Genomic DNA, 26,073 nt, shown 5'->3' with positions numbered 1-26,073 from the left:
ATGAGGTGTCGGCACAAAATTTCCCTCGTAGCACACTGTATGGCGTATGCCTGTCTTCATTAGCCCAGTATAGGAGCAGAACAGTAGGACGTTAAACCCCATTCCATTTCACTCATGATCCCGGTGTTGGCCGATAAAGTTCATCAGTGGTGCAGGACAGAGGGCCTGGCAATGTACAACATATAGTCCTTCGGATGGGTCGAAAAAACAATTTCTTGTGTGAACATAGGTGTACACATAAAAGTACCTTTGAAAGTTGGAATTCGATATTACAGTAGAAAGTAGTGCCGCTGTCCGGCACTGTATGGTGTATACCCTTCTTCATTAGCCCAGTCGCGGCAGAACAATAGGACGTTAAACCCCATTTGATTTGTATGAATATATTTGATATAACAGGTACCTTTACTTGAGCAGTATAAAACCTCCACAAGTAACAAAAAACGTAGTTTTCTAGTTTTTTATCCCTGTAATATAGCTGTCTACCCTTGGTCGTTATTAATCCAGTTTAATGAAATCATTCCATTGCAGATAATTAAAAGATAAAGTTGGATTAAAGGAGTCACGGTGCCTAAGTGGGTAAGACGCTGGCTCGCTAGCCTGGAGATACATCTAGTTGGATACCTACTGTAAACAGATACATTCATATAAATTATATGGGTTTTATTTTACATAGTTATTGTCAAATTTCTAACCCAGTTTATTTTATAATCATCTAATTAAATTTTCGATGACTATAAACATTTCATGGGTAGTTATTTTCCCAACAAAACCACTGACATTGTTTTAATTAATTTCATTTTGAAGTGTGTTAATGAATTTGATTTGAAAATTTACAATAATTTTATCCCTGCTTTGACCCCCCCCCCCCCCGACCGCGCCCACGCACCTTAGACTTTCTGTATTTATACTCTGAGAGTCGACAATTCTAGTTTTTGATCTGCAACTGTGCCGTGTTAAGCTAGAGGCAAATGTACCATATGATATGCGGCCCACATTTTCAAGCCCTCCACTCTAAGTGTTTCAACTTATCAATAACAATGTAGAAATTTAATTACTTTACTATGAAAGTAAAATATTTGTTTGTTGTAATATTGATGTTTATTTATTAAATTAGACCACAGTAATAACACATGTTACATTCACTGCACTTGCTTAATGGTTTTTACATATAACTGAACATTGATGTTTTTATATTTTATTGTATTCTTGATCCAATTCGTGCCACACCAGTCCAATTCTAGACCGAAATCTTCCCCTCTATATAGTACTATGTACACATATAAAGGTAAACTCCACTAGACACAAACTAAGTCACTTTAGGACTAAAATATGTTACAATTTATTTAAATAATTGGCTTACCCACAGTAGTCTTTAGCAGTGATAGAGCAAGGAGAAAACCCACGTGGTTCGGCAGGCGACCCTACTTCTTGTCACAAACAAGCGTTGGGATCAGGGGCGTACATAACGATTTTGTTTGGGGGGGTGTTTAGCCAAAATGCGACCGACTGATTCCCATACCCCTAGTACGAGTGACGCAGTCAGGAGCCGAGCACCATAGGTGCGAGTTTTGTAGGGGCCATGTGCAGTAGCGGATCTAGATAGGGGTGGGGGGCAAATCTAGGGCGCCACCCTAGCCACAATCCCACCCCACAATGAATGTCAACAAAATACTGGCTTTAACATTAAGTCTTCCGGTAGAACATAGATGATATTGTATAATTATATAGTTGTTTGCCGATCGTTGTCTCGCCGGAAAGCAGTTTTATTTAAGTTGACATAAAGTTTATGTCATATATGATTGTGCCTATAACACTGAGCAACCTGAGAAAATTTTGAAAAATTGAGTCAATATCTTGGCATTTGAGGTCATTGCTGGGAGAAATTCTTGTGGACGAGAGGACCAGAAATGTGAATCAATTAGACAAAATCTCGAGATCTGCCCCTGTCAATTCCGCCTGTTTTGCAAGAGTTGACAGAACTTTTGTATAGTCTGACGCCCCACGATCCACACACCAGTGGTACGACTAATATAACTGGGCAGTTCACTATAACCGTGAATATGATAGTGCTGAGACAGTATAAGACAACAGAGGAGTGGAAGAATGATGTTATAATGGAATCGAGCGCCGCAGGCTCGAAAAAATTTCAGATGTGTAACCGAGCTTTTAATTTTTGGGACTGGGCCTGACAATTTTAGTCAATGTCATGGCAAATGGATCCTCGTTAATGAGAGGATAAGAAATGGGACAGAATCTTGAGGCCTATCTGTCAATGTCGCCTGTGTTGTGAGAGTAGAACTAACAATTCTACAGTCTTTTGACCCACGACTCACTCACTAGTGGTACTACTAACTGGGCAATTCACTGTAACTGTGAATATGATAGTGATGAGATAGTATAAGACAGAGAAGGAGTTGAAGAATGATGGCATAATGGAACTAAGCGCAGATATGTAACTGAGCTTTTAATTTTTGAGGACTGGGCCTGAGGGCACTTTACCTCAATTGGGCACTTACTTGGTCTCTGAAATGCCCTGGACTTTGGGGAGAGATTTTGCAGAATTCTGGTGGTCAGAAAACACCCCATTAATTCATTTAGTCTGAGACCGACTGCGGTGCCATGGGGTGAAAAACATTTTTTTCAAACATGATAAGTTTACAAGGTTATTTTATACTAAAGTTTTGCGTGAGTAGCGTGACGTGTGCAGTGAGCACTTATTTTGATACCGACTGCTCAAATCTTACGACCGACTGCACTGATTTTGCGACCGACTAGTATTTGGGATCTATTCCGGCATTATTTGTTTACCTCATTTATTCATTAAGACGGCGATGCATAATTTTGAGACCGACTGCAGTGACTGCACTTATTTTGAGACCGACTATTTTTCTCCCTGGGGGAAATTTTGTTCTTAGATCTACATACTCACAAAGTTATTTTATACTAAAGTTTTGGGTGAGTAGCGTGACGTGTGCAGTGAGCACTTATTTTGATACCGACTGCTCTTATTTTGCGACCGACTGCACTGAATTTGCGACCGACTATTTGTTTCCTGGGGGGGGGTGTACCCCCCCACCCACCCCCACATTTACGCCCCTGGTTGGGATCTAAACCATGCCACTTGTCGGTCCTAAATACAGATTGGTAGTACACGTGAAAGGTACCTTGGCGATTCGAAGACAAGGCAGAAGATCACTGACAAGGCCGTAGCTAGAGCTGCCCCTCCCGCCCCCCCCCCCCCCTTTGGACGCAATACGAAACCAACGACCAGTGTGCCCATTTTGGTATGACGCGCCAGATCCGAGTCACATTGGTTGGGCGCACCCACGACGAGATTGACGGGTACCCGAACAATGTGACTAAGTTTTAGGGGCGCCTCGCCAAACATGTTATATATGAGGCGACATCTCCCCCTCCCCCCACCAAATGGTAAGGCGCCTCATAATGAATCACACCATGAAAAATTTTGGCATCTAGAGGTACACAAGTTATAAATGCGATTTTTCGTACAATCAAGTACCATAATTCAGGAAGTTGCGATCAAGTATGCGCGGATATCGATAGGAACCAGTATCTTTGGGTTATAAACATCAAAATCAAATCAAAATTGCCGCCAGTAGAGGTTCCACAACCTTGATATACCATAGTTTTTACATTATTTGTGTACGAGGGGAGGCCATTTTGTCCGACAGTTATGGTCCGATGACATCTGTAGAATTCCGGAATTACGATCCGATATGCCCAAATATCAAAAGGGGCCTGTAGAGTGTCCACAAATAAATTGTGGACGGACGCCCGGACGTCGAGACGGACAGGGGCGACGAGAATATACGTTCAAATGGAAATGAGGGAAGTATTGTGTTGACGAGACGTTAAACCCCACTCTATTCAAGTAGTTTCGGTCTAGTCATGGCACAATTATCATTTCATATGTATATATTATCACATAAATATAATTTGAAAATCAAATCCAATTATCCCCGATTGATATATATTATTGCACCGCGATTATTTACTGAAAATAAAATATATTTTAAATTAATAGCTTGTGAATTGTTGTCTTTTGTACATAACCCTGAAGACGCCGTAAGGCTGTAAGACATTGTCAAATAATTACAATAAAGATTGTCCACCCAAATCTTAGTACCGGTATTTTTGGTTTATAAACCTGAGGGTTGATTTCAACGATTGAATTTTGGGCCTAGCCTCGACCATCATTACTAAAGTCGGTATGATAAAAAAAAACATAGTCTCAATTATCCACTTCATGATTATCTCATGAATGAAAGTTAAGCAGCAAATGGGATCCTAATCCAGTAAATATTGCAGGCTAGCGTTGACATCGAGTGTTGGTTATGGTCTGGATAAGTTAATTAATGTCTAATTAATTTAGCTCTTGGATAATGTATGTTTAATATATCAGTGATAATAATGTACGTTTAATATATGACTGATTGTACGCCAATCATTATTTTGCCATCGCTCGACTATGGTCACGGCTACACCAGACGTATACAAGTCATTATTACAAAACTAGTTCACAGGCTCTTTAGTTGTCTTAAATAATTCACGGAATGTATTTTCCTGAAAACAAGATATACCATTATCATATCAATATTTTATTTTCCAATTAAGACCTACTTATTAACCGTGGCATTTACCAGAGTAAAATATCAAAACTTGAATATTCTTGGTATTTATTGATTATTTTCATGCATTTACAAAACAAAGAAGAACATAAGGTTGGGGACCAGTGAATAATTTCATTTAGCAAATGAAACTTTGATAAAGCAGCAACATGACGGAATATGCCAAGCTAGTTTTACTGTGTTTGTTTCTTAAAACTGTAATGACTGCTAATGGTTGTGAACCCGCGGAAAAAAAATATGTTTTAGAAAACAAAAATGTTTTGGCGAGCCGTTGGACAAGAATGACATCCGTAGAGAGTCGAGGTTTGTGTGCTTTTGAGTGTCAAATCGAACTGTACTGTGTGGCCTTTGCGTTTAATGAACATGATAGGGAATGTTATCTGTATGATAGAGATATTACCGGTGAAGTTTATGATCAACATTTGAACACAAATATTTACATAAGTAACACAAGTAAGTATTAATTGATTCTTTTTACATGTACTCCTGTCGTAATCAGGGGGACGAAATCGTCGGACCTAAGTCCTGACCTACGTGACTGAAGAAAATATGAAGTAAAATGTACAAATGGGATAAAAATAACAATCCAGTTATCTGTGAACAATGATTAACAATATATTTTTATTACATCAATAACTGAAGCGATATTTAAACAACAATGAATTTAACCTTTGGTTTTGCAAAAACAGCAAATACTTTATTAGGAATAACAAATACTTTTATTAGGAATAACAAATACTTTATTAGAAATAAATAATTATTATCCTTTACAGGATGTGGGTTATTACCTACCAAAGAAACCGCATCACCAGAATCAATGCAAGCTACATATGCTGCTGGTGCTAGAGTTAACTACATATGTAGTTCTGGTTGTAATTTAGACGGGTCGCCTCAGGCGCATTGCCTTCCATCTGGTGATTGGCACATTCCAACATTTACATGTAAAGCATGTAAGTTTCAAATATAAAAAAAAGAAGAAAAACCCGAGTATGTAGAAATAAAACAAGTGAAACGAAGGAGGTGTATTAGAAGGCGACAAGTGGGATTTACTGTTGTTCAAAACCAATTACAACCTGTCATGGGATCTCTGACGTCCTGCCAACGGTTTCATTACACCGAAACCTTGAATAAGTCTGATAATGAGCAATTTGATTGCTTTATGAAAATAGAAATATATAATAGTTAATGGATGTTATTTATTTTATTTTTTTTTTTGGGGGGGGGGGGTGAAGATAGGGGTCAGCTGTACTGCTGGATTATTAATATAATTAACCAAACGCCATTTTATGTATATTATTATTGTTATAGTGAAATCATGCCAGGAAGCTTACAATCTGGGGATAACAGTTACACCAACCGTAATCATCAGACCAGATCCAAATGAAGAAGCTGTGACGGTATCTTGTGAGATTACAAACAATGTTGTTTATACTATTATAGGTAAATAGTATTACCAGTTATAACCCATTAATAGTAAATGTAGGGGGGAGGGGCTGGATCGGGGCGGGGCGGGGGTGAAAAACAATCCTGTGGACAAGACACAAACTACACCAATATGAAACCAAGTGAATGGATCCAATGTACAGTCATGGGCCTGTAATGATACAGTCCTGGGCCTGTAATGTTACAGTCCTGGGCCTGTAATGTTACAGTCCTGGGACTGTAATGATACAGTCCTGGGCCTGTAATGATACAGTCCTGGGCCTGTAATGATACAGTCCTGGGTCTGTAATGTTACAGTCCTGGGCCTGTAATGATACAGTCCTGGGCCTGTAATGATACAGTCCTGGGCCTGTAATGATACAGTCCTGGGCCTGTAATGATACAGTCCTGGGCCTGTAATGATACAGTCCTGGGCCTGTAATGATACAGTCCTGGGCCTGTAATGATACAGTCCTGGGCCTGTAATGATACAGTCCTGGGCCTGTAATGATACAGGCCGTGCCCAAAATGAAAAACAAAACAAACAATGATTTACAAGAAAGGCGCCAATAATGCGACCGATCTTGAGGGTGGCTGTCCCCTGTATGGCGTTTCTAGTTGGCCTTAGTCTGCCACTTGACCTGTTGAGTGACCTAAATGGAATAAAGCCTGGTTATTTAGTCATACATATTTGGTCACCTAAGGATTTGCATTAAGGATGCATTAAAAACGTTGTCCATAAATATTGGGCGACAGTTTGATACAGCCACAACGTACATATGAAATGGCGAAACGGCATAAGCCAACTATAAAAATGACAGCATAGACAACTATACGTGACTGAATGTCCATCTGAGGTGTGTACGGTGTGTGTGTGTGGGGGGGGGCTGTGTATGGTACACCTTATAAGCTATAACACAAATATAATGAGCCTATCTAAAAAAACAAGTGGACACTAACTCGAAACTGTAAGCAACTAATAAAGACCAGTATAACATAAAACAAACAATCTTTATAAAATATAGGTACAACTAATGAAGCATTACTCCCTAAATCGTAATCCGTAAACGAAGCCTAGTCGCTACGAACTGCTAACCGTAACCAACCAATAAAAATTATTATCACCTAGAACAAACTCATGCATTAAAACTGGTGTCATGCATTAAAACTGCTAAAACAACCACCAATGTACGATGTGGTGTCGTGCATTAAAACTGATAGAGAGATCATCAAGATAGTTAAAGAGACCATCCGGGTACGATGTGGTCTCACGTATTAAAACTATTATAGAGACCACCAAGATACGATATGGTCTCGCGCATTAAGTATAATATATGGTCCCATGCAATTAAACCTATTAAGGAGATCATCAAGATGTTATATTATGGTCTCATGCAATAAAACTGCTAAAAAGACCATCAAGGTACGACATGGTCTCATGCATTAAAATGAAACCATTGATCGTATTATATCGTTGAACCTTTTCAGCAAAAATCGGGATCCAACCGTCTGATTATCAAGCCAGGACTTTGTCGTTGAGCTACCGCGACTCGTTAGTCTTACTAAAATGACGAAAATTATTATTATTATTTTTAGTCTAAATAGCCAACAAGGAAAATGGCAATCTGTTTCACAGAGTATTACGAATGTCTTCTAATATCTCTGTATTTTAGTATTTTAGAATTTAATTTGTCAGAGGAAAAGAATTAATAATTGTGGCTCATTAAGTTGCATCGATGTCATCCTTATCCGTGATTGTCGCAGACTAGCGAATATTCACTGCTAATCAGTGTGGGAAAATGGCAGCTGTTATGAAAAAGTCTTTCTGGGTGGTGTGTAGATTAGCCAATGAAACGATCTGTTACGGCAAGCTTTAGGCGTGTTTTGAACGGAACTGTGGGTAATCCACTAGAAACATCAATGATGATTGGGTAATCAAATGTCTTGTCAGATCCTCATGTAGTGCAAGCCACCAAAAGTATAAAAAAACGAAACGAAATATAGATGTGTATTTTAATCAGATTGAATAATTAAATAGAAATGGTAGTACTAGCCAGCCTTTATAATATTATAAATATACTATCTATTACATGGTGTCCTATCTAATAAAATGTTTTAACAATTTAAAACCAATATAATGCAGGTACCATAATATTGCACACGGTGTCAACAATGGGTGGGGGGGTGATAATATAGGTCGTGATGTTGCCAAAAGATCATAATGTAATGCTATATATATATTATATATATTTCAGGTCATGATGTAGCCAATAAAACGTATGTAACAGGTTACGAAGCAGCCAGAAGTTATGTGGGAACAATAAACTACAATGTTGATCTGCAACAAGTTATAAACATAGTTGATGTCTCAGCCGAATGTGAACAATATATTAAATTTGAATGTCATGGTGTTGAAATAACTGTAGATGTTGGATTAAATACACGTACTGGTACATTAGCAACTTATTTAATAGGGGGAGTCAAGGGTCAGAATGATTGCGCCTGTCATCGTAATAATGCCTGTGTCGATGATTTGCCTTGTAATTGTCAAAAGAATGATGGTGTATTAAGAGTTGATGAGGGGTATATTCGATATAAAGAAGACCTTCCAATTACTGCTATCTTGATCGGTGATACGGGTATGTATACTGTTTTAGACATTCTGTACACGCCACCCACCCTCCAATCAGTAGCGGATTATCAGTGAGGCTGGTGAGGCTGCAGCCTCAGGCCCAAAGATTTTGTAAAAAAAAATTTTTTAGACTTGTCTGATACGATTAAAAACGCATAGACAATGAATTTTAGGTTGGGTGGGGTTTAGGCCCAACGGGAATCAACATAGGCCCTCACCCGAAATTAATTAGGCCCACGCCATTTTAAATCTGCCCTATTGTTTGGAGATCTTATTTTTTAAACGTAGGCCTACAATGTACGTTAAATCCTTGTAAGTTTTCGGTTATGTCTTGCTTAATATATTGTATCCACGTGACGTCATTTATGGGCATATAAACCAATATCAAACGACTTTGGCTTATTAAAAAATATCTAGCAAATATTATCCTTGAAAATAGGTGTATGTACAGTTGGTTTCCGGTGACGTTTCTGCTGTCAAAGCATTTTGTACGACAAATTTCAATAGTTATAACTAATATTTTAATAATATTATAACCTCAGTAACGAATCCCGTTTTTAATGTTAGCAACTACCTTGGCTCTAACTTTAAAAACTAAATAGGCCCTCCAGCAACTGCCGCCTCAGTGTATGCATTGGCGTGCACATAAAAGATCCCTCCGCAGTTGGAATTCGATATGAGATTAGGCCATAGTGCCACTGCCTGCGCAAAATTTCCCTTATAGTACACTAAATGGCGTGTGCCCGTCTCCATTAGCGCAGTCGGGGGAGAACAGTAGGATGTTAAATCCCATTTCATTATTTTTCCGTTGTTTTGTCCGCGCTCTGGTGTTAACCGACGACTATCGTTGTTGTTGTTCTTAGTGTTTAACGTCCGCTTCCATCAAAGGTGATATCGCAGACAAGTTGTCTTTTTTCATTTTCATTATCTTAGCGCACGCGCAGGGGTCTTTCCTGGGGGAGGAAACCGGAGTACCCGGAGTAAACCCACGAGGTTGAGAAGGCGCCTCTATTTCCAAGTCACATACGCTCACACCAGGGATCGAAACCACAACCGCAGTCCAGAGGTGATCGACCAGCGTAACACTCTAGACCACTAGGCCATCCCAACTCCCCGACGACTATCGTTCAGCACCCCGCTTTTAACCCTTTGAACATTGGTCAGATGTACAACCCCAAAAGTCAGCCCCCACACCCACACACTGTGGCCTGATTGGATAGTCTTCAGATGGACTATGCTCCGATTGAGCAGAAAACATTAGCTACCGACAGATATCGACTGTGTAACCAACCCTAACAAAGGATGTCAAAGCGATTACATAGCTGGGCTATTGCATAATGCCAGATAAGCTTTCTGCACAAATTACTTCACAGGTCAAAGGACATTAAATAATCAGGCCAACCATCTGTTAATGAGTTAAACATCTGGTCGTGAGTGATATTAAATTATATCTTTAATGTTTTAACAGGAGGCAGTCATGAGTTCGCATATTATACAATCGGTAATCTCGTGTGTAAAGGGTGAGTAGCCATGAATATATCTATACTGTTACAAACTTAAGGTTTTGGATAAATAAAGAATCGCCTACGAGTCCTTTTTGATATAAAAAATATCAACATAATTCAATAATGTAAAAGCGAGTATTTTTTGGATATTGGCGAATTTTACTATTTTTAATATAAAAAATACAAGTAGAAGATACTATTTTACCGTGCAATCCTTTCTTACACCACAAAAAATATATATAATTCTTTAGTATTGATTTTATTTTATGTAAAGCGATGCTCAGTATATTATGAATGTTATCATACAAGCGATGCTCAGTATATTATGAATGTTATCATACAAGCGATGCTCAGTATATTATGAATGTTATCATACAAGCGATGCTCAGTATATTATGAATGTTATCATACAAGCGATGCTCAGTATATTATGAATGTTATCATACAATCGATGCTCAGTATATTATGAATGTTATCATACAAGCGATGCTCAGTATATTATGAATGTTATCATACAAGCGATGCTCAGTTTATTATGAATGTTATCATACAAGCGATGCTCAGTATATTATGAATGTTATCATACAAGCGATGGTCAGTATATTATGAATGTTATCATACAAGCGATGCTCAGTAGATTATGAATGTTATCATACAAGCGATGCTCAGTATATTATGAATGTTATCATACAAGCGATGCTCAGTTTATTATGAATGTTATCATACAAGCGATGCTCAGTATATTATGAATGTTATCATACAAGCGATGCTCAGTGTATTATGAATGTTATCATACAAGCGATGCTCAGTATATTATGAATGTTATCATACAAGCGATGCTCAGTTTATTATGAATGTTATCATACAAGCGATGCTCAGTATATTATGAATGTTATCATACAAGCGATGCTCAGTATATTATGAATGTTATCATACAAGCGATGCTCAGTATATTATGAATGTTATCATACAAGCGATGCTCAGTTTATTATGAATGTTATCATACAAGCGATGCTCAGTATATTATGAATGTTATCATACAAGCGATGCTCAGTTTATTATGAATGTTATCATACAAGCGAGAAAGTTAATCGGGATTTTTCGGCCTGGTTCATCTTTGTCAGTTAGTAGTGGACGACAGAGGGATAGGCAAGGCACAGTCTATAGTCGTTCGGATGAGGTGTCGGCACAAAATTTCCCTCGTAGCACACTGTATGGCGTATGCCTGTCTTCATTAGCCCAGTATAGGAGCAGAACAGTAGGACGTTAAACCCCATTCCATTTCACTCATGATCCCGGTGTTGGCCGATAAAGTTCATCAGTGGTGCAGGACAGAGGGCCTGGCAATGTACAACATATAGTCCTTCGGATGGGTCGAAAAAACAATTTCTTGTGTGAACATAGGTGTACACATAAAAGTACCTTTGAAAGTTGGAATTCGATATTACAGTAGAAAGTAGTGCCGCTGTCCGGCACTGTATGGTGTATACCCTTCTTCATTAGCCCAGTCGCGGCAGAACAATAGGACGTTAAACCCCATTTGATTTGTATGAATATATTTGATATAACAGGTACCTTTACTTGAGCAGTATAAAACCTCCACAAGTAACAAAAAACGTAGTTTTCTAGTTTTTTATCCCTGTAATATAGCTGTCTACCCTTGGTCGTTATTAATCCAGTTTAATGAAATCATTCCATTGCAGATAATTAAAAGATAAAGTTGGATTAAAGGAGTCACGGTGCCTAAGTGGGTAAGACGCTGGCTCGCTAGCCTGGAGATACATCTAGTTGGATACCTACTGTAAACAGATACATTCATATAAATTATATGGGTTTTATTTTACATAGTTATTGTCAAATTTCTAACCCAGTTTATTTTATAATCATCTAATTAAATTTTCGATGACTATAAACATTTCATGGGTAGTTATTTTCCCAACAAAACCACTGACATTGTTTTAATTAATTTCATTTTGAAGTGTGTTAATGAATTTGATTTGAAAATTTACAATAATTTTATCCCTGCTTTGACCCCCCCCCCCCCCGACCGCGCCCACGCACCTTAGACTTTCTGTATTTATACTCTGAGAGTCGACAATTCTAGTTTTTGATCTGCAACTGTGCCGTGTTAAGCTAGAGGCAAATGTACCATATGATATGCGGCCCACATTTTCAAGCCCTCCACTCTAAGTGTTTCAACTTATCAATAACAATGTAGAAATTTAATTACTTTACTATGAAAGTAAAATATTTGTTTGTTGTAATATTGATGTTTATTTATTAAATTAGACCACAGTAATAACACATGTTACATTCACTGCACTTGCTTAATGGTTTTTACATATAACTGAACATTGATGTTTTTATATTTTATTGTATTCTTGATCCAATTCGTGCCACACCAGTCCAATTCTAGACCGAAATCTTCCCCTCTATATAGTACTATGTACACATATAAAGGTAAACTCCACTAGACACAAACTAAGTCACTTTAGGACTAATATATGTTACAATTTATTTAAATAATTGGCTTACCCACAGTAGTCTTTAGCAGTGATAGAGCAAGGAGAAAACCCACGTGGTTCGGCAGGCGACCCTACTTCTTGTCACAAACAAGCGTTGGGATCAGGGGCGTACATAACGATTTTGTTTGGGGGGGTGTTTAGCCAAAATGCGACCGACTGATTCCCATACCCCTAGTACGAGTGACGCAGTCAGGAGCCGAGCACCATAGGTGCGAGTTTTGTAGGGGCCATGTGCAGTAGCGGATCTAGATAGGGGTGGGGGGCAAATCTAGGGCGCCACCCTAGCCACAATCCCACCCCACAATGAATGTCAACAAAAGTCTTCCGGTAGAACATAGATGATATTGTATAATTATATAGTAGTTTGCCGATCGTTGTCTCGCCGGAAAGCAGTTTTATTTAAGTTGACATAAAGTTTATGTCATATATGATTGTGCCTATAACACTGAGCAACCTGAGAAAATTTTGAAAAATTGAGTCAATATCTTGGCATTTGAGGTCATTGCTGGGAGAAATTCTTGTGGACGAGAGGACCAGAAATGTGAATCAATTAGACAAAATCTCGAGATCTGCCCCTGTCAATTCCGCCTGTTTTGCAAGAGTTGACAGAACTTTTGTATAGTCTGACGCCCCACGATCCACACACCAGTGGTACGACTAATATAACTGGGCAGTTCACTATAACCGTGAATATGATAGTGCTGAGACAGTATAAGACAACAGAGGAGTGGAAGAATGATGTTATAATGGAATCGAGCGCCGCAGGCTCGAAAAAATTTCAGATGTGTAACCGAGCTTTTAATTTTTGGGACTGGGCCTGACAATTTTAGTCAATGTCATGGCAAATGGATCCTCGTTAATGAGAGGATAAGAAATGGGACAGAATCTTGAGGCCTATCTGTCAATGTCGCCTGTGTTGTGAGAGTAGAACTAACAATTCTACAGTCTTTTGACCCACGACTCACTCACTAGTGGTACTACTAACTGGGCAATTCACTGTAACTGTGAATATGATAGTGATGAGATAGTATAAGACAGAGAAGGAGTTGAAGAATGATGGCAGTATGTAGAAATAAAACAAGTGAAACGAAGGAGGTGTATTGACGGGTACCCGAACAATGTGACTAAGTTTTAGGGGCGCCTCGCCAAACATGTTATATATGAGGCGACATCTCCCCCTCCCCCCACCAAATGGTAAGGCGCCTCATAATGAATCACACCATGAAAAATTTTGGCATCTAGAGGTACACAAGTTATAAATGCGATTTTTCGTACAATCAAGTACCATAATTCAGGAAGTTGCGATCAAGTATGCGCGGATATCGATAGGAACCAGTATCTTTGGGTTATAAACATCAAAATCAAATCAAAATTGCCGCCAGTAGAGGTTCCACAACCTTGATATACCATAGTTTTTACATTATTTGTGTACGAGGGGAGGCCATTTTGTCCGACAGTTATGGTCCGATGACATCTGTAGAATTCCGGAATTACTATCCGATATGCCCAAATATCAAAAGGGGCCTGTAGAGTGTCCACAAATAAATTGTGGACGGACGCCCGGACGTCGAGACGGACAGGGCCGACGAGAATATACGTTCAAATGGAAATGAGGGAAGTATTGTGTTGACGAGACGTTAAACCCCACTCTATTCAAGTAGTTTCGGTCTAGTCATGGCACAATTATCATTTCATATGTATATATTATATTATCACATAAATATAATTTGAAAATCAAATCCAATTATCCCCGATTGATATATATTATTGCACCGCGATTATTTACTGAAAATAAAATATATTTAAATTAATAGTTTGTGAATTGTTGTCTTTTGTACATAACCCTGAAGACGCCGTAAGGCTGTAAGACATTGTCAAATAATTACAATAAAGATTGTCCACCCAAATCTTAGTACCGGTATTTTTGGTTTATAAACCTGAGGGTTGATTTCAACGATTGAATTTTGGGCCTAGCCTCGACCATCATTACTAAAGTCGGTATGATAAAAAAAAACATAGTCTCAATTATCCACTTCATGATTATCTCATGAATGAAAGTTAAGCAGCAAATGGGATCCTAATCCAGTAAATATTGCAGGCTAGCGTTGACATCGAGAGTTGGTTATGGTCTGGATAAGTTAATTAATATCTAATTAATAATTTAGCTCTTGGATAATGTATGTTTAATATATCAGTGATAATAATGTATGTTTAATACATCACTGATTGTACGCCAATCATTATTTTGCCATCGCTCGACTATGGTCACGGCTACACCAGACGTATACAAGTCATTATTACAAAACTAGTTCACTGGCTCTTTAGTTGTCTTAAATAATTCAAGGAATGTATTTTCCTGAAAACAAGATATACCATTATCATATCAATATTTTATTTTCCAATTAAGACCTACTTATTAACCGTGGCATTTACCAGAGTAAAATATCAAAACTTGAATATTCTTGGTATTTATTGATTATTTTCATGCATTTACAAAACAAAGAAGAACATAAGGTTGGGGACCAGTGAATAATTTCATTTAGCAAATGAAACTTTGATAAAGCAACAACATGACGGAATATGACAAGCTAGTTTTACTGTGTTTGTTTCTTAAAACTGTAATGACTGCTAATGGTTGTGAACCCGCGGAAAAAAAATATGTTTTAGAAAACAAAAATGTTTTGGCGAGCCGTTGGACAAGAATGACATCCGTAGAGAGTCGAGGTTTGTGTGCTTTTGAGTGTCAAATCGAACTGTACTGTGTGGCCTTTGCGTTTAATGAACATGATAGGGAATGTTATCTGTATGATAGAGATATTACCGGTGAAGTTTATGATCAACATTTGAACACAAATATTTACATAAGTAACACAAGTAAGTATTAATTGATTCTTTTTACATGTACTCCTGTCGTAATCAGGGGGACGAAATCGTCGGACCGAAGTCCTGACCTACGTGACTGAAGAAAATATGAAGTAAAATGTACAAATGGGATAAAAATAACAATCCAGTTATCTGTGAACAATGATTAACAATATATTTTTATTACATCAATAACTGAAGCGATATTTAAACAACAATGAATTTAACCTTTGGTTTTGCAAAAACAGCAAATACTTTATTAGGAATAACAAATACTTTTATTAGGAATAACAAATACTTTATTAGAAATAAATAATTATTATCCTTTACAGGATGTGGGTTATTACCTACCAAAGAAAACGCATCACCAGAATCAATGCAAGCTACATATGCTGCTGGTGCTAGAGTTAACTACATATGTAGTTCTGGTTGTAATTTAGACGGGTCGCCTCAGGCGCATTGCCTTCCATCTGGTGATTGGCACATTCCAACATTTACATGTAAAGCAAGTAAGTTTCAAATATAAAAAAAAGAAGAAAAATCCGAGTATGTAGAAATAAAACAAGTGAAACGAAGGAGGTGTATTAGAAGGCGACAAGTGGGATTTACTGTTGTTCAAAACCAATTACAACCTGTCATGGGATCTCTGACGTCCTGCCAACGGTTTCATTACACCGAAACCTTGAATAAGTCTGATAATGAGCAATTTGATTGCTAGATGCTTTATGAAAATAGAAATATATAATAGTTAATGGATGTTATTTATTTTATTTTTTTTTTGGGGGGGGGGGGTGAAGATGGGGGTCAGCTGTACTGCTGGATTATTAATATAATTAACCAAACGCCATTTTATGTATATTATTATTGTTATAGTGAAATCATGCCAGGAAGCTTACAATCTGGGGATAACAGTTACACCAACCGTAATCATCAGACCAGATCCAAATGAAGAAGCTGTGACGGTATCTTGTGAGATTACAAACAATGTTGTTTATACTGTTATAGGTAAATAGTATTGCCAGTTATAACCCATTAATAGTAAATGTAGGGGGAGGGGCTGGATCGGGGCGGGGCGGGGGTGAAAAACAATCCTGTGGACAAGACACAAACTACACCAATATGAAACCAAGTGAATGGATCCAAGGGCCCAATGTACAGTACTGGGCCTGTAATGATACAGTCCTGGGCCTGTAATGATACAGTCCTGGGCCTGTAATGATACAGTCCTGGGCCTGTAATGATACAGTCCTGGGCCTGTAATGATACAGTCCTGGGCCTGTAATGATACAGGCCGTGCCCAAAATGAAAAACAGAACAAACAATGATTTACAAGAAAGGCGCCAATAATGCGACCGATCTTGAGGGTGGGTGTCCCCTGTATGGCGTTTCTAGTTGGCCTTAGTCTGCCACTTGACCTGTTGAGTGACCTAAATGGAATAAAGCCTGGTTATTTAGTCATACATATTTGGTCACCTAAGGATTTGCATTAAGGATGCATTAAAAACGTTGTCCATAAATATTGGGCGACAGTTTGATACAGCCACAACGTACATATGAAATGGCGAAACGGCATAAGCCAACTATAAAAATGACAGCATAGACAACTATACGTGACTGAATGTCCATCTGAGGTGTGTACGGTGTGTGTGTGGGGGGGGGGGCTGTGTATGGTACACCTTAAAAGCTATAACACAAATATAATGAGCCTATCTAAAAAACAAGTGGACACTAACTCGAAACTGTAAGCAACTAATAAAGACCAGTATAACATAAAACAAACAATCGTTATAAAATATAGGTACAACTAATGAAGCATTACTCCCTAAATCGTAATCCGTAAACGAAGCCTAGTCGCTACCAACTGCTAACCGTAACCAACCAATAAAAAATATTATCACCTAGAACAAACTCATGCATTAAAACTGGTGTCATGCATTACAACTGCTAAAACAACCACCAATGTACGATGTGGTGTCGTGCATTAAAACTGATAGAGAGATCATCAAGATAGTTAAAGAGACCATCCGGGTACGATGTAGTCTCACGTATTAAAACTATTATAGAGACCACCAAGATACGATATGGTCTCGCGCGTTAAGTATAATATATGGTCCCATGCAATTAAACCTATTAAGGAGATCATCAAGATGTTATATTATGGTCTCATGCAATAAAACTGCTAAAAAGACCATCAAGGTACGACATGGTCTGATGCATTAAAATGAAACCATTGATCGTATTATATCGTTGAACCTTTTCAGCAAAAATCGGGATCCAACCGTCTGATTATCAAGCCAGGACTTTGTCGTTGAGCTACCGCGACTCGTTAGTCTTACTAAAATTATTATTATTATTTTTAGTCTAAATAGCCAACAAGGAAAATGGCAATCTGTTTCACAGAGTATTACGAATGTCTTCTAATATCTATGTATTTTAGTATTTTAGAATTTAATTTGTCAAAGGAAAAGAATTAATAATTGTGGCTCATTAAGTTGCATCGATGTCATCCTTATCCGTGATTGTCGCAGACTAGCGAATATTCACTGCTACTCAGTGTCGGAAAATGGCAGCCGTTATGAAAAAGTCTTTCCCGCCAGACAATAATCTCTATCATCCAGAAAAAATATTCTACGAATAAGAAAGTGTATTAGCGCTGAGATGCACATGCACATTTTCGTGCAACTTAGCTGGGATTATTCCCTACTTTGGTCAGCTAGATAATATTGCGTCACTGCCGGTACATTCCATCGTTTAGTTTGATAATCGATCACAAGGGAAAATGGTGTCTCATCAATCTGATTAAAACACAGATCCTATTTCGTTTCGTTTTTTATAGTTCAAAATTTCGTTTTACTTGTCTTTACTACACTAGGATCTGGAAGAGTTGTTATCATTGCATTGATGTGTTCTGGGTGGTGTGTAGATTAGCCAATGAAACGATCTGTTACGGCAAGCTTTAGGCGTGTTTTGAACGGAACTGTGGGTAATCCACTAGAAACATCAATGATGATTGGGTAATCAAATGTCTGACGTCATAGGTACAAAAGCCGCTAACGTGACCTATCGCTAAAACTTATCAGATCCTCATGTAGTGTAAGCCACCAAAAGTATAAAAAAACGAAACGAAATATAGATCTGTATTCTAATCAGATTGAATAATTAAATAGAAATGGTAGTACTAGCCAGCCTTTATAATATTATAAATATACTATCTATTACATGGTGTCCTATCTAATAAAATGTTTAAACAATTTAAAACCAATATAATGCAGGTACCATAATATTGCACACGGTGTCAACAATGGGTGGGGGGGGTGATAATATAGGTCGTGATGTTGCCAAAAGATCATAATGTAATGCTATATATATATTATATATATTTCAGGTCATGATGTAGCCAATAAAACGCATGTAACAGGTTACGAAGCACGCAGAAGTTATGTGGGAACAATAAACTACAATGTTGATCTGCAACAAGTTATAAACATAGTTGATGTCTCAGCCGAATGTGAACAATATATTAAATTTGAATGTCGTGGTGTTGCAATAGCTCTAGCTGTTGGATTAAATACACGTACTGGTACATTAGCAACTTATTTAATAGGGGGAGTCAAGGGTCAGAATGATTGCGCCTGTCATCGTAATAATGCCTGTGTTGATGGTTTACTATGTAATTGTCAAAAGAATGATTATGTATTAAGAGCTGATGAGGGGTATATTCGATATAAAGAAGACCTACCAATTACTGCTATCTTGATCGGTGATACGGGTATGTATACTGTTTTAGACATTCTGTACACGCCACCCACCCTCCAATCAGTAGCGGATTATCAGTGAGGCTGATGAGGCTGCAGCCTCAGGCCCAAAGATTTTGTAAAAAAAATTTTTTTAGACTTGTCTGATACGATTAAAAACGCATAGACAATGAATGTTAGGTTGGGTGGGGTTTAGGCCCAACGGGAATCAACATAGGCCCTCACCCGAAATTAATTAGGCCCACGCCATTTTAAATCTGCCCTATTGTTTGGAGATCTTATTTTTTAAACTTAGGCCTACAATGTACGTTAAATCCTTGTAAGTTTTCGGTTATGTCTTGCTTAATATATTGTATCCACGTGACCTCATTTATGGGCATATAAACCAATATCAAACGACTTTGGCTTAAGAAAAAATATCTAGCAAATATTATCCTTGAAAATAGGTGTATGTACAGTTGGTTTCCGGTGACGTTTCTGCTGTCAAAGCATTTTGTACGACAAATTTCAATAGTTATAACTAATATTTTAATAATATTATAACCTCAGTAACGAATCCCGTTTTTAATGTTAGCAACTACCTTGGCTCTAACTTTAAAAAACTAAATAGGCCCTCCAGCAACTGCCGCCTCAGGCCTTGGTGGAGCTTAATCCGCCACTGCCTCCAATGGAAAATTGGAATTCGATCACGTGGTAATCTAATGGGCACTTTGCCCTATTATGTTTTAGACGAACTCGGCGTTATTTCTCATTATGTTCACCTGGGCTTATTAGGCATGAGTAATATAATGACAAGGCATTTCACTTTCTTGAGGTGACTAAGAAATGGATTTCTGATATTGCCTGTGCTTGTTCATCACCCGTGTCACTTTCTACATACCAACTACTCTCTGTGTTATACATGTACTGCTTGTTAAGAGAAATATATTAAAGGCGTTCGCTTTCCTTAGTGCGCTTGAGTTCCCCAGCCTTTTGTACCTGCTATATTATGCATGCCACGCGTCATCAGTATCTGGAAAAAATATATTACTATTCATTTGGTGTTCTGTCAAGGGTTTATTCAATGACTATTTACATTTAAATAATTGTTTGTTTGTTTTAATATTATCTACGTTAGATTCGTGGCGTTTCAGATTGTAACAGTATTGGCTCTTCAATACGCAACTCAATAATGCTTTTACAAGTCTCCTTAGTGACATTCTGGTGCGGGAGGCCTGGTCCTCTGTTGTGTTGTGGGAGCCACGATGGCAGGAGTAGTCAAGACGCTGGCTCGCTAGACTGGAGATCGCGTGTTGGAGCAGCTGTCTAGTCGTTCAGATGGGACGAAAACCCTTAAATCCGTGTATGCATTGGCGTGCACGTAAAAGATCCCTCCGCAGTTGGAATTCGATATGAGATTAGGCCATAGTGCCACTGCCTGCGCAAAATTTCCCTCATAGTACACTAAATGGCGTGTGCCCGTCTTCATTAGCGCAGTCGGAGGAGAACGGTAGGATGTTAAATCCCATTAAATTATTTTTCCGTTGTTTTGTCCGCGCTCTGGTGTTAACCGACGACTATCGTTGTTGTTGTTCTTAGTGTTTAACGTCCGCTTCCATCAAAGGTGATATCGCAGACAAGTTGTCTTTTTTCATTTTCATTATCTTAGCGCACGCGCAGGGGTCTTTCCTGGGGGAGGAACCGAAGTACCCGGAGTAAACCCACGAGGTTGAGAAGGCGCCTCTATTTCCAAGTCACATACGCTCACACCAGGGATCGAAACCACAACCGCAGTCCAGAGGTGATCGACCAGCGTAACACTCTAGACCACTAGGCCATCCCAACTCCCCGACGACTATCGTTCAGCACCCCGCTTTTAACCCTTTGAACATTGGTCAGATGTCCAACCCCAAAAGTCAGCCCCCACACCCACACACTGTGGCCTGATTGGATAGTCTTCAGATGGACTATGCTCCGATTGAGCAGAAAACATTAGCTACCGACAGATATCGGCTGTGTAACCAACCCTAACAAAGGATGTCAAAGCGATTACATAGCTGGGCTATTGCATAATGCCAGATAAGCTTTCTGCACAAATTACTGCACAGGTCAAAGGACATTAAATAACTCAGGCCAACCATCCGTTAATGAGTTAAACATCTGGTCGTGAGTGATATTAAATTATATCTTTAATGTTTTAACAGGAGCCAGTTCTGAGTTCGCATATTATACAATCGGTAATCTCGTGTGTAAAGGGTGAGTAGCCATGAATATATCTATACTGTTACAAACTTAAGGTTTTGGATAAATAAAGAATCGCCTACGAGTCTTTTTTGATATAAAAAATATCAACATAATTCAATAATGTAAAAGCGAGTATTTTTTGCATATTGGCGAATTTTACTATTTTTAATATAAAAAATACAAGTAGAAGATACTATTTTACCGTGCAATCCTTTCTTACACCACAAAAAATATATATAATTCTTTAGTATTGATTTTATTTTATGTAAAGCGATGCTCAGTATATTATGAATGTTATCATACAAGCGATGCTCAGTATATTATGAATGTTATCATACAAGCGATGCTCAGTATATTATGAATGTTATCATACAAGCGATGCTCAGTATATTATGAATGTTATCATACAAGCGATGCTCAGTATATTATGAATGTTATCATACAAGCGATTCTCAGTTTATTATGAATGTTATCATACAAGCGATGCTCAGTATATTATGAATGTTATCATACAAGCGATGCTCAGTATATTATGAATGTTATCATACAAGCGATGCTCAGTTTATTTTGAATGTTATCATACAAGCGATGCTCAGTATATTATGAATGTTATCATACAAGCGATGCTCAGTTTATTATGAATGTTATCATACAAGCGATGCTCAGTATATTATGAATGTTATCATACAAGCGATGCTCAGTATATTATGAATGTTATCATACAAGCGATGCTCAGTATATTATGAATGTTATCATACAAGCGATGCTCAGTTTATTATGAATGTTATCATACAAGCGATGCTCAGTATATTATGAATGTTATCATACAAGCGATGCTCAGTTTATTATGAATGTTATCATACAAGCGATGCTCAGTAGATTATGAATGTTATCATACAAGCGATGCTCAGTAGATTATGAATGTTATCATACAAGCGATGCTCAGTATATTATGAATGTTATCATACAAGCGATGCTCAGTATATTATGAATGTTATCATACAAGCGATGCTCAGTATATTATGAATGTTATCATACAAGCGATGCTCAGTATATTATGAATATTATCATACAAGCGATGCTCAGTTTATTATGAATGTTATCATACAAGCGAGAAAGTTAATCGGGATTTTTCGGCCTGGTTCATCTTTGTCAGTTAGTAGTGGACGACAGAGGGTGTCGGCACAAAATTTCCCTCGTAGCACACTGTATGGCGTATGCCTGTCTTCATTAGCCCAGTATAGGAGCAGAACAGTAGGACGTTAAACCCCATTCCATTTCACTCATGATCCCGGTGTTGGCCGATAAAGTTCATCAGTGGTGCAGGACAGAGGGCCTGGCAATGTACAACATATAGTCCTTCGGATGGGTCGAAAAAACAATTTCTTGTGTGAACATAGGTGTACACATAAAAGTACCTTTGAAAGTTGGAATTCGATATTACAGTAGAAAGTAGTGCCGCTGTCCGGCACTGTATGGTGTATACCCTTCTTCATTAGCCCAGTCGCGGCAGAACAATAGGACGTTAAACCCCATTTGATTTTTATGAATATATTTGATATAACAGGTACCTTTACTTGAGCAGTATAAAACCTCCACAAGTAACAAAAAACGTAGTTTTCTAGTTTTTTTATCCCTGTAATATAGCTGTCTACCCTTGGTCGTTATTAATCCAGTTTAATGAAATCATTCCATTGCAGATAATTAAAAGATAAAGTTGGATTAAAGGAGTCACGGTGCCTAAGTGGGTAAGACGCTGGCTCGCTAGCCTGGAGATACATCTAGTTGGATACCTACTGTAAACAGATACATTCATATAAATTACATGGGTTTTATTTTACATAGTTATTGTCAAATTTCTAACCCAGTTTATTTTATAATCATCTAATTAAATTTTCGATGACTATAAACATTTCATGGGTAGTTATTTTCCCAACAAAACCACTGACATTGTTTTAATTAATTTCATTTTGAAGTGTGTTAATGAATTTGATTTGAAAATTTACAATAATTTTATCCCTGCTTTGAACCCCCCCCCCCCCCCGACCGCGCCCACGCACCTTAGACTTCCTGTATTTATACTCTGAGAGTCGACAATTCTAGTTTTTGATCTGCAACTGTGCCGTGTTAAGCTAGAGGCAAGTGTACCATATGATATGCGGCCCACATTTTCAAGCCCTCCACTCTAAGTGTTTCAACTTATCAATAACAATGTAGAAATTTAATTACTTTACTATGAAAGTAAAATATTTGTTTGTTGTAATATTGATGTTTATTTATTAAATTAGACCACAGTAATAACACATGTTACATTCGCTGCACTAGCTTAATGGTTTTTACATATAACTGAACATTGATGTTTTTATATTTTATTGTATTCTTGATCCAATTCGTGCCACACCAGTCCAATTCTAGACCGAAATCTTCCCCTCTATATAGTACTATGTACACATATAAAGGTAAACTCCACTAGACACAAACTAAGTCACTTTAGGACTAACATATGTTACAATTTATTTAAATAATTGGCTTACCCACAGTAGTCTTTAGCAGTGATAGAGCAAGGAGAAAACCCACGGAGTTCGGCAGGCGACCCTACTTCTTGTCTCAAACAAGCGTTGGGATCTAACGCATGCCACTTGTCGGTCCTAAATACAGATTGGTAGTACACGTGAAAGGTAGCTTGGCGATTCGAAGACTAGGCAGAAGATCACTGACAAGGCTAGAGCGCCACCCCCCCCCCCCCCCCCTCTTTGGACGCAATACGATACGAAACCAACGACCGGCTTGCCCATGTCAGTATGAACGCGCCATAAAGCCGAGACACATTGGTTGGGCGCACCCACGACGAGATTGACGGGTGCCCAACCAATGTCACTTGATGCCAAACATGTTATATATGAGGCGCCCCCCCCACACACACACACACCAAATGGTGAGGCGCCTCATAATGAATCACACGATCAAAATTGTGGCATCTAGAGGTCCACAAGTTAAAAATGCGATTTTTCGTACAATCAAGTACCATAATTCAGGAAGTTACGATCCGGTATGCGCGAATATCGAAAGGAACCAATTTCACGAAATTCTAACTCAACCGACATTACGGCGTAACGTATTCGAGGGGAACGGTTTTTTTTTTTAAATCAGATACTAATAGTGACCTCTAGAGAATTCCGTAAGTTACGATCCGATATGAGTAAATAGCAAAAGTGGCCTGTAGAGTGTCCACAAATAAATTGTGGACGGACGCCCGGACGTCGAGACGGACAGGGGCGACGAGAATATACGTTCACATGGAAATGAGGGAAGTATTGTGTTGACGAGACGTTAAAGCCCACTCTATTCAAGAAGTTTCGGTCTAGTCATGGCACAATTATCATTTCATATGTATATATTATAATATCACATAAATATAATTTGAAAATCAAATCCAATTATCTCCGATTGATATATATTATTGCACCGCGATTATTTACTGCTGAAAATAAAATATATTTTATATTAATAGGTTGTGAATTATTGTCTTTCGTACATAGCCACGAAGACGCCGTAAGGCTGAAAGACCTTTCCAAATCTTATGGAAAATCTATATTTTACTTACATTTACATATTTGCCAAGGTCTTTCCAGAAATAATGGTACAACCGTAAAGCTGCACTACTTTGTTTCACGGTAAACGATGAAAAGATAAAAGGTATGCTGACACAAACGGATTTCAACACTGGTTTAATAACATTTTAAAGTACTTTTCGTCCGTCATGGGGCTATTCATAATGTCATTGTTTAATAATAGACAGAATAGTATATTTATACATATTTACATAGTAACACTGTGGTTTTAATTCATCGAGATTTTCCGGCCTGGTTCATCTTTGTCAGTGGTGGACGACAGAGGACCAGGCAAGCGGAAGCTCTCCCATTTCGTGTAAAAGGGCAACTGTTTTGGTCCCTATAGCTGCTCTAGTCGCTAGTCTTATGGCCTTGCTTTGTATTTTGTCTAGCCTGCTTAAGACAATACGTTGGCATAAGCCAGACATCCGTATTCGATAACCGAGCGGATGAGTGATCTCGTGCACCTATCGGCACCCCATTGTGTTCCTCTGATGTATTTCATCATATTGAGAGTTTTGGATGTGCGACTTATCATGCCCTCAATATGTGGCTTCTAAGTAAGTCTTGAGTCGAACGTTATGCCTAGGAATTTGACCTCTGCCTTGAATTCAACTTTTGTGCCGCTCAGATTAAATCAATTTTCCTATTACCATTTGCCGGATGTCGGATGAAACAGTATTGCTACTGTCTTCCTCTCGGATATTTTGTAACCCCAGTCATTTGCCGGATGTCGGGTGAAACAGAATTGCTACTGTCTTCCTCTCGAATATTTTGTAACCCCATTCATTTGCAGGATGTCGGATGAAACAGTATTGCTACTGTCTTCCTCTCGGATCTTTTGTAACCTCAATCATTTGCCCACTTAGAGATTTGTTCTAGAGTAAAT

At 38.2% G+C, this 26,073-nt stretch overlaps 2 protein-coding genes and 1 long non-coding RNA gene across 5 annotated transcripts in view; all 3 read left to right on the top strand.

Annotated features, from left to right (window-relative positions):
* Positions 1–2,413, top strand: part of LOC126831629 (contactin-associated protein 1) — a 40,635-nt gene extending 38,222 nt beyond the window's left edge. For both annotated transcript variants that reach the window (XR_007684229.2, XM_050562212.2), the window contains one exon: positions 529–2,413. Coding sequence is in view for 1 of the 2 variants with exons in the window: in XM_050562212.2 (XP_050418169.1) it covers positions 529–532 (4 nt within the window). In the remaining variant the exon portion in view is untranslated. The remainder of the gene's footprint in view (positions 1–528) is intronic.
* Positions 2,414–4,680: 2,267 nt separating this feature from the next.
* Positions 4,681–8,610, top strand: LOC130014300 (uncharacterized). Its single transcript, XR_008789254.1, has 3 exons — positions 4,681–5,102; positions 5,958–6,089; positions 8,327–8,610. It is a non-coding gene; the product is annotated as an uncharacterized LOC130014300 (long non-coding RNA).
* Positions 8,611–14,412: 5,802 nt separating this feature from the next.
* On the top strand, positions 14,413–24,311 carry LOC130010338 (contactin-associated protein 1-like). Of its 2 annotated transcripts, XM_050562220.2 has the most exons (6): positions 14,413–15,607; positions 15,928–16,104; positions 16,469–16,600; positions 18,981–19,364; positions 21,534–21,585; positions 23,274–24,311. In XM_050562220.2, the coding sequence occupies exons 1-6, from the start codon at positions 15,304–15,306 to the stop codon at positions 23,275–23,277; spliced, it is 1,053 nt and encodes a 350-aa protein (XP_050418177.1). In that variant the 5' UTR covers positions 14,413–15,303; the 3' UTR covers positions 23,278–24,311. The 2 variants fall into 2 exon arrangements, 1 of the variants encoding a protein (XP_050418177.1); XR_008789253.1 differs by lacking the exon at positions 15,928–16,104 and having other exon boundaries at positions 14,415–15,607.
* The last annotated feature ends 1,762 nt before the right edge of the window (positions 24,312–26,073 follow it).

This window comes from Patella vulgata, chromosome 9 (assembly GCF_932274485.2).
Source record: "Patella vulgata chromosome 9, xgPatVulg1.2, whole genome shotgun sequence".
NCBI classification, from domain to species: Eukaryota; Metazoa; Mollusca; class Gastropoda; family Patellidae; genus Patella; species Patella vulgata.
Note: the sequence above shows the minus strand (reverse complement) of the source record. Positions and strands in the feature narration are given on the sequence as shown.

Coding starts and splice junctions, on each gene's coding strand:
- LOC130010338 (XM_050562220.2), top strand. CDS start 15,304: ATGACGGAATATGACAAGCTAGTTTTACTGTGTTTGTTTCTTAAAACT. Junction 16,105..16,468: donor AACATTTACATGTAAAGCAA/GTAAGTTTCAAA, acceptor TTATTGTTATAG/TGAAATCATGCCAGGAAGCT. Junction 19,365..21,533: donor TATCTTGATCGGTGATACGG/GTATGTATACTG, acceptor ATGTTTTAACAG/GAGCCAGTTCTGAGTTCGCA.